This window comes from Gracilinanus agilis, chromosome 1 (genome assembly GCF_016433145.1).
Source record: "Gracilinanus agilis isolate LMUSP501 chromosome 1, AgileGrace, whole genome shotgun sequence".
Taxonomy (NCBI): Eukaryota; Metazoa; Chordata; class Mammalia; order Didelphimorphia; family Didelphidae; genus Gracilinanus; species Gracilinanus agilis.
In genome coordinates this window covers 168,706,093-168,715,126 of record NC_058130.1, presented here as the reverse complement: position 1 = coordinate 168,715,126, position 9,034 = coordinate 168,706,093, and the positions used below count along the sequence as shown (strand labels likewise).

The following is a 9,034-nucleotide window of genomic DNA, read 5'->3' as shown; positions in this document are numbered from 1 at the left end:
GTCTATATTGCCCTCTTGTTGTAGGACTTCAGGGCAATTTTGCTGAATTATTTCTGTTAGTATAGAGTCCAGGTTTTTATTAATTTCTGGTTTTTCTGGAAGACCAATTATTCTCAAATTGTCTCTTCTAGACCGGTTTTCTTGGTCTGTCACTCTCTCATTGAGATATTTCATGTTTCCTTCTATTTTTTCAGTCTTTTGGCTTTGTTTTATTTGTTCTTGTTGTCTTGAGAGATCATTAGTTTCTACTTGCTCAATTCTAGCCTTTAGGGATTGATTTTCGGCCATAATCTTCTGGTAATCGGCCATAATCTTTTGATTTTCGGCCATAATCTTCTTGTTTTCGGCCATAATCTTCTGGTATTCCTTTTCAATCTGGTCATTTCTTGTGTTCAATTTGCTTATCAGTTCATTTGGTTTCTGAGCCTCGCTTTCCAGTTGCAAGATTCTACCTTTTAAGCTGTTATTTTCTTGCCAGATCTCTTCCATTTTCCTCAAAATCTCAGATTTGAACTCTTCCATAGGTTGTGAGGAGTTTTCCTTATTTGGGGAGGGTCTGGATGGTTGTTTGTTCTCCTCCTCTGTTTGCTCGGTTGTCTGGATTTTCTCTGTGTAGAAGCTGTCGAGTGTTAAAGACTTCTTTTTTTTGTTATTATTCTTTCTCTTCTGAATTTCCTGTAACTGGTTAGCCATCATTAGCCCAGCAGCTTCTCAGGTTTATCCTCGCTCTCAGTGTCTGTCTGAGATCTATTGGCTCCTGAGGACTGAGTTCTAGTTTTTTCCAAGGTCAAGCCCCCTGGTGGATTCCCTTGCTTGAACCTCTGCAGGAGGTTTCTTTACAAGTCTCAGGGAGCTACTTCCACAGTCGTATACCCCGTCTGCACTGGTTCCCCACTTGGGCTTTAGTTCCTGGTTGTGTTTGCCTCCACCCACGCCTCTGCTCAGCCGGCGCTCCGCTCCCAGCGTCCGCTCCCGCGCGCGCGCGCTCAGATTTCGCGTGCGTTCTTGACTTAATGGGGTCCTAAGTCTTGCTGCTCTCAGGAACAGGTCCCGGAGCTGCTGATGACTCGATGGGTGCCCCAAACTTGCTCTATTTCTTTTTAGCTGGGTTCGGAGCTATAGGTGAGTGTGGAGGGGGTGGGGGTGGGGCGGTTGCTCAGCTCGCGCTTGAGTGAGAGCCCTTTTTAGCTTGGAAATGTCTCGATTCCACGTACCTTCCACGCTGTGCCCTGTTGTGGGGTTCCTCCGTTCGTCTGGACTTGTTTTTATGTCCCCTTGAGGAGTTTTGTGTGTTTCGGTCAGGAGAGGTTTAGAGCTGCTTCTTACTCTGCCGCCATCTTAACCCGGAAGTCCATAATTAATTGTTTTTTAAATGTTTGGTAGAATTTACTTATGAATCCACTTGATCCTGAGCATTCATTCTGAGGGAGATCATTGATGACTTATTAAATTTATTTTTCTAAGATGGGATTATTTAGGTGTTCTATTTCCTGTTTGGTTAATCTGGGTAATTTATATTTTTATAAATACTATGCATTTCACTTAGATCCCTAGAGGTCCTTAAACAAAGCTGTGCCCTTCACTAAAATCCTACTCCTCTACCCTACTGTGGTGTGGGCAGGCTCTCTAATTCAATGCAATTGGAGTAACAACTTTGGCAATGCAGTTGGAGTAACAATTTAGATATGTACTGGACAAAGAGCACCCTTCCAACTCTGAAGTTCTGTGATTAGGTTTGTTTTCCTTCTTTAATTTTGAATATTGAAAAAAAAAGCATTGGATATGGAGTCAAAAGACAAGGATTCATATTTTGGCTTTCTAGCTTTGCCACTTCCTTTGGTGTGTGACTGGGCAATTCTCTTATGCTAAGCCTCAGTTTCTTTTTTTGCAGAATAAGGTAACAAGAGGATGTAATAGTATTTCTATTATCTACATCACAGTTTTCCTTTTGAGAAGAGTACATTGAAAACCCTTAAAGGTATAAAATGAGATACTCTATTATTTATAGATGCTTTCAGGATGATCTGGCTTCACTGAATCTCAGTCTAAATTCTGTATGGGTTTGTTTTCTCCTCAATTGCTTTTTGCTATTTTATAAGTCAACAGTGCTCCTAGGCTACTAATGTTCTGTAATATTTTATAAATGAGTGTATATCCTCAAACAAAGCTTTTTTCCATTTTTGTGTCTTTCTGCTTGGACAAAAGGATCAAGTGTTTGCTGGCTGAGCCAATCTTTTGGTCTTGTTATTGCAGTGACTTTTGCATTGTTCTAATGCAAATGGTAGCAGGTAAAATTTCAGACACTGACTCTTTTTTTCCTGTTCTTCAGATTTGAGGGCTCATTTAAACTGGTCAGCTTAGAGTGGCTGTAATTGCATGTAGTGCTTTATTTTCATCCAATTGGATGAAATTTTTTTCTTATGAGATATGTACTTTGGCTTTTGCTCCAACCAGTTAATGTTTCAGCTACACACAAATGGCTGATGCTGAAAGGACTGCTATATCGGTAATCAATTGTCTTCAATGTATTCAGTATTTAAAATATATTCAATAAGATATGCCCAATATATTTTCTAAAAAAGTAGGTACTTTGGGGCTCTCCATGTCTGCAGCCTCTTGAATCTTCAAAGTATTCAGGGAGTTTGGACATACATTTCTAGTCACCTTGGATTTCTTTCATTTCTTAAAGCCAAACCACATTTTCTAGCAGCTGTTATTGGCTTTCCCTTTATTCATGCAACAAAGTTAAGGCTATACTGATCTCATTTGGAGAATCTCATCAGGTTCATCATAGAGTGTTTCTTTTTCTTTATATTTTGTCTTTGATATTGGTGCATAAGCTACAATTCTCCTAGTGGTATTTTCTGTTTAGGTTTTACTTATTATCATCATAGAAAGATGAGGTGATAAAATGGTCATCTTTTGGTGGAGTAGAAGGAGCATTGCACTTGGAGTCCATGATCATGTATTTGAATCAGAAACAGCATGGCATAATGGGCAGCATGTTGGACTTACAGCAGGGAAGACCTGGGTTCATATCCCACTTCTGACACTAGCTACATGAGCATGGCTCTGTGGTCTTAAGAATCCAACTCTGCTATTTACTACCTGTGTGACTGTGACAGCTCATTTAACTGCTCTAATGTTTGTTTCCTCTTTAATAATATGAAGGAGTTAGGTCAGATCCTCTAATAGCTTATAAAATGAGGGGCAGTCTATAAAGTTCCATTCATTTTAAAAAAACCCTTACTTTCTGTTTTAGAAACATCTCTTAGAAGAATAAGGGCTAGGAAAACAGGGTTAAGTGACTTGTTCAGGGTCACACAGCTAGGCAGTGTCTGAATGCAGATTTGAACCCAGATTCTCCTGACTCCAGGTGTGGCACTCTATCGACTGTGTCACCTCGCTGCCTTGATTCCACTCATTTTTAAACCCTATGATGAGTGTGTTACCTATGATTTCAGTTATATGTACCTGAGGTATAAGTCTAAACTTTGGGCATTTTGCATCAAATCAAGGGCAGCATGATGTGAAGGAATGAATCTTGGAGACAGGCGAAATCTGGGCCTGAGTCTGACTGCTATTTACTCCTCATGAGACCCTGAAAAAAAATCACTTAACTGTTCTGAGCTTTGGTTTCCTCACACTTCAAATACCTTTATGTAATGGCATGCCATCATAAAAGTATCCGTAATACCTATTTGTCATGGTTGTTATGAGGAAAGTACATGATCTCCCTTAAGGTACTATATGAATATAGCAGTCAAGTCCAATTTGGTGTGAGCATTACCATCTTTCTTACCTCATCAAGCCATTAAACTTATAATTTCTTCATCCTGAGCCAAGGCTGCTTAGGACTGGAAACCAAACTCCAGTATGCTTATTAAATCCTGTTTCCAGTGAACCATCCAGACCTGAGATCAGCCACTGACATTTTCTGGAAGGTATCAAGGTTCATAAAGTTTGAAGGAACCTTGGAAGCCATCTAGGACAAATCTCTTGTTTTATGATTGAGGAAACTGAGGCATAGAGAGCTTGAGTGACCCGCCCAAGGTAATAGGTAGTTAGTACTAAGCTAGGCTGATTTCCACTCTATGTCTTTCTCCATTCAAACCCTGTGAATGATCAGAACTCCCTTCCCTGGTTAGAACTCCTCCATGAGTGGTGTCCTCCTATTAGAATGTAGATTCATGGGGCAGCTGGGTAGCTCAGTGGATTGAGAGTCAGGCCTAGAGATGGAAGGTCCTAGGTTCAAATCTGGCCTCAGACACTTTCCAGCTGTGTGACCCTGGGCAAGTCACTTGACCCCCATTGCCCACCCTTCCCACTCTTCCACCTATGAGACAATACACAGAAGTTAAGGGTTTTAAAAAAAAAAGTAGACTCTTTGAGGGAGGGACTGTTTTGTCTTTCTTTTGTGTTCGTACTCCTTGTACCTAACATATTGCTTCACACATAGTAGATGCTTAATAAATATTTATTAGTTGATTGATCTTATTTTGATTCTAGGATGTGCTTTCCATTGCCATTATAAGCTAATTGTATGGTTTCCCTGTATTTATCCCTATTTTCTCTAAAGTAAGAATTTAGTTTTTGAACAAGAGGCTCATGAACTTGGGCTGGAAAACACATCTTTATTTTTGCTAACCTTTGGTTTCCTTTGTAATTCTACTTTATTTTATTTTTTGAATTTAACAACTTTATGCTGAGAAGGAATCCTATAACCTTCACTAGACTGCTAAAGGGGTTCATATTACAAATAAGGTGAACCCTCTATGTCCAAAGTCTTAATCTTTGTTTTATGATATCATGTGCTTTATCTCTTATTTTTCACCAGTATTATTTTGAATTGGAGAGTTCGGTGGGAAGGAAAAATGAAGTCCCTTGATCTACATGAAATATCACTGGAAAATATAGCTTAATACAAGGACAACTTGTCCAAAAACTGTTTTTAACCAGTGTTTTTGCTCTTTAACCTATTTCTGTGACCTTGCTTAAATCACTTCACTTCTCTGGGCCTGAGTTTCTGCTATTGTGGCATGAAGGGGGTTGGATTAGATTCTCTAATATTTGTAAATTCTTCATTTTAGCTTGCTCCAGATGATGCTTGGCGTTGTCCACACTGTAAGCAGCTGCAGCAAGGGAGCATAACATTAAGCTTGTGGACCTTGCCTGATGTGCTTATTATACATCTGAAGAGATTTCGACAGGTAAGGGCATCCTCTGCTAGTAGGAAGAACCCCAGTGACAAGTTGTAAGTTTTGAGTACCATTTACTAACTGGCTTTCCGATGGTGGAATGGTGCCCCCAAATGGCCCTGTTATGCATAGCCCACAACTCCACCTTTACCTCTCTTGCTATTACCCAAATCAACATTGAATACCCTGACCTCTCTACAAGTTACAAATTTTATTTCATGTCACAGTTGCTTTGATATTCTTTAGTGTTTATTTTATTAATCATATTTCCAAGTGCTCAGCTTATTTTTGGGGTGGTATGCATGAAGTTAGTGGAAGGTAGCACCAGTAGAATCCAAGTAATTGAGATCAGAAGTAATAGATTAGCGACATAGATAATTATGATTCCACTTCATATAAGGTATGGCTGCTAGCTCTCATTCCTTCTATCAGTTCTTAGAGGTATTATTGTCTGCAGAGCAAAATTTGTCCTATGTCAAATATAAAATTCAACCATTCCATTAGAATATAAGTTCCTTGAAAGCAAGTCTTCTTTTTTGCTTTGCTGTTGTACCCCCTGTGCCTCATACGGTGCTTGCACATAGTAAATGTTTTTCACATTTAAAACCCATTAGGAAAGGTGTTTTTTTAGTTACAAAAGAACTTATGTTGGTATTGCCTGGGAAATGCAGCAGCTATAATCAATACAATCATGACAAGGGATGACTTATCAAGAGAAGAGAGGAGATGAATGGAGTTGGCATATGGCTGCTTAATAAATATATTTGAAATGGAGGTGATGTAAAAACAACAGATAAACACTAATTTTGGGGGGTCAAAATTTCTAAATGGCAATTGTATTGAAATAGTACTGTTTATGAAATAGTACTACTTCAGAGGCATCCAAGGCCAGTCTTTATGGTGGTCTTGGGAATTGAAGCATAATTTAAAATGTTTTTTTAATGGGGAGATTTATTCTAGATTCCAAACAGCTGACTTACAAATAAATTGTTGGAACACAGCCTTTTTGTTAATGAGAAGTTGAGGCCTATTTGTAGCATGAATGCTTTATATTATTGTACTGCTAGGGGGAAACAGAACCTGTATATATTAATTTCTCTTTTCTTTGAGATGTTATGCTATTCTTAGAAATGAAAAACCATGTGGGGAAGGGGGCTGGATTGTTAGAGATGAAGACAAGAAGACATGGGTTTGAATCTTATCTTGGACATCTGTAAGAGATTTATCTCCTCTAAGCTTCAGTTTTCCCATCTATAAAGGGATATAACAGTAATACCTACCTCAAATAGTTGTTGGAAGTTCAAATGAAATGGAATGTATAAATCTTAAAGCTTGCATAAATGCAAAGCTGTAATGTTGATGTTAAGAGAATAGCCTCAGGGGGTGAATGGGTCTAAATTCTGCCTCTGGCACATGCTGGCCATTTGATTTATCATCTCAATGCCCTGACAAGTCTTGTTATAATGGTCCTGGTGATATGAGGAGCTGAAGCTGAGTGTGTATGGGTGACCCCAAAGTGTAACTGCTAAGTTGTGATAGTGAAACACAAAGGACCCCACAGAAATGGCTGTAGTGAATCTGCTAAACTCAACTTCAGAATAACAGTGTCCCAGAATGGCCAGCCAAATGAAGAATCTGTGATTAGAATTGCATAGCTACTTCTAACAGACTATTCTGGCTTAGTAAGGATAATGCTACAGTTGACTGTGGATTATATCTTGCTATGACAGATATTATTCTCCTTCCCTCAAATGTCCCAGGGATACAATAACTAAGCCTTAAGATAGAGTTGACACCAAATCTAGGTAAGTTCAAAGATTTAATGTGCTTCAGGTTAGGAGGGGAGCAGGGTACATAACTGGGAAGGAGGGAAACAGGAAGTTCTTGATCTAAGCTAATGATGATAAAGATGGTACTTGAATTGAAGGTAATCAGGCTTGTCAATTGTCAATTGATAATTGCCAGTTGCCAGCCTGGTAGGTCCAGACTGGTTCACCTAAATCAGGTTATTTGATGATAGATGCTGTTGCTTCTTCTTGGTGAATGAATCAAGGATCAGATTACTCAGTATAAGGGTAACACAGGATCTGGGACTGTGAAAATGGTCAGTGCAGGTTGCTGGTAACTCAGGTTGATCTATGGCCTACCCTCACCACACCACAACCTCCCACTTCCCCAAATATCTCAGATTGAGACCCTGTCCCAGTTCAAATCCTTCCTTATATAACTGAGCATCAACTGATTTGGCACATGCCAGCCCCTGCCAGGCTCAGTTCATTCCATGTTCTAATCAGGTAACTGTCCATCATGTTGCTTTCCATATTGCTTTGCAAAATATCATTACAGTCTGCATTGTGTCCAGAGGTATCTAGGGTCCTACTCCACTGTGGAGCCTACCTGGGCCCGCCATCTTTGTTCAGGGACCGTCTGTCCTGTCATTGCTTCCCAACCTCCTTAGGACACTGCTGTCTGCCATGATCTTTCTTTAGGGCACTCAAGTACTGAACGCTCCTTGAGTGTTGTCTTTCCCAATTACAGTGTGAGCAACTTGAGAGCAGGAACTGTCTCACTTTTCAATTTCTATCCCCAGGATTTAGCCCTCTGTTTGGCACATCATAAAGGATTTTCCATTCTATAAGGTATAGAGCAGGAACCAGGACATTTTCCATTGGTAGAAGGAGGCACATCTTTCTCAGTTCCCTGTAGCAAAATCTGGGACCAAAAAAAATTTAAGTTTTTAATTTTGTTGATGTTTGTTTTTACATAATTTAAATTTCCTGTTGTACTCTTCCCTTCTTGCCTTTCTGAGAATCATCTCATATATCATTTTTTCTTTTTTCTTGTATTATTCTGTCTCTCCATTAAGCAAATTTAAGCAAACAAAAAAACCCCAAAAGCAAAGCCCTCAATAGAGTCCAACAAATAAATATCTAAATTGGCCATGTGAAAAATGTGTATTTCTTATTGCATTTTAAATTATTTATCTTTTTGATAGAAGGTGAGCAGGTATGTTTCATATTCACTATTCTGGTCTTGTGGTTGGTTCCTTGTTCCTTATCCACATTCTAAAGTCCTTCTAAGTTGTTTTCCTCTCTAATATCGTCACCATTGTAAAAATTGTTCTTTTAATTATGGCTCACTTTGTCTAAATCAGTTTATAGAGATTTTTTCAATTTCCTCTAAAACAATTTATTTCATGGATGACACATGTGAATATAGTCTTACACCACATGACACTGTATACCATGTACCATTATGAAGCATTACATTTATATACATACACATCCATTACATTCATATATCACAGTTTGTTTAGCTATTCTCCAATAGGAGGAATATTCCTTTAGTTTCTAATTTTTGGGTTTCACCCCCCCCAAATTGCTATAAATATTATTCTAAATATAAGTCCTTTTTTCTTTTTCTTTTTGTAAGTATAGACCTAGTTTTAGTATAGATGAATCAAAGAGGGTTTATAGTTTAGTAACTTTTTGGGCACAGTTCTAAGTTCCTTTAAAAAATGGCTAGACCAATTCATGATTTCACCAACAGTGTAATGGCATACCTGTTTTCCTGTAGCCTTTCCTTTCATCATCATTATCATATTATTATTGTTATTATTTTCTTCACCTAGTTCAACTTTGTGCCCAGTACAGTAACCTTTTCAGTAATCTATCAGACATATGGACATCTAGCTTCAGGTGGAATATTTCCAGTTTCAAGGAGCTCACTAGTTACAGCTAAACTTGACTATGCCTAAAGTCTAGGAAATTTCCTTCAATCATATTAGATAGCCTGCTGGGAAAGAGCAGCTCTACAAGTGAACCATTTCCATATCC

At 38.7% G+C, this 9,034-nt stretch overlaps 1 protein-coding gene across 1 annotated transcript in view; it reads left to right on the top strand.

Annotated features, from left to right (window-relative positions):
* Positions 1 to 9,034, top strand: part of USP31 (ubiquitin specific peptidase 31) — an 87,122-nt gene that overhangs the window by 61,425 nt on the left and 16,663 nt on the right. Inside the window, exon 11 of the mRNA XM_044678227.1 lies at positions 5,091 to 5,210. Within this exon, the coding sequence (XP_044534162.1) occupies positions 5,091 to 5,210 (120 nt within the window). The remainder of the gene's footprint in view (positions 1 to 5,090; positions 5,211 to 9,034) is intronic.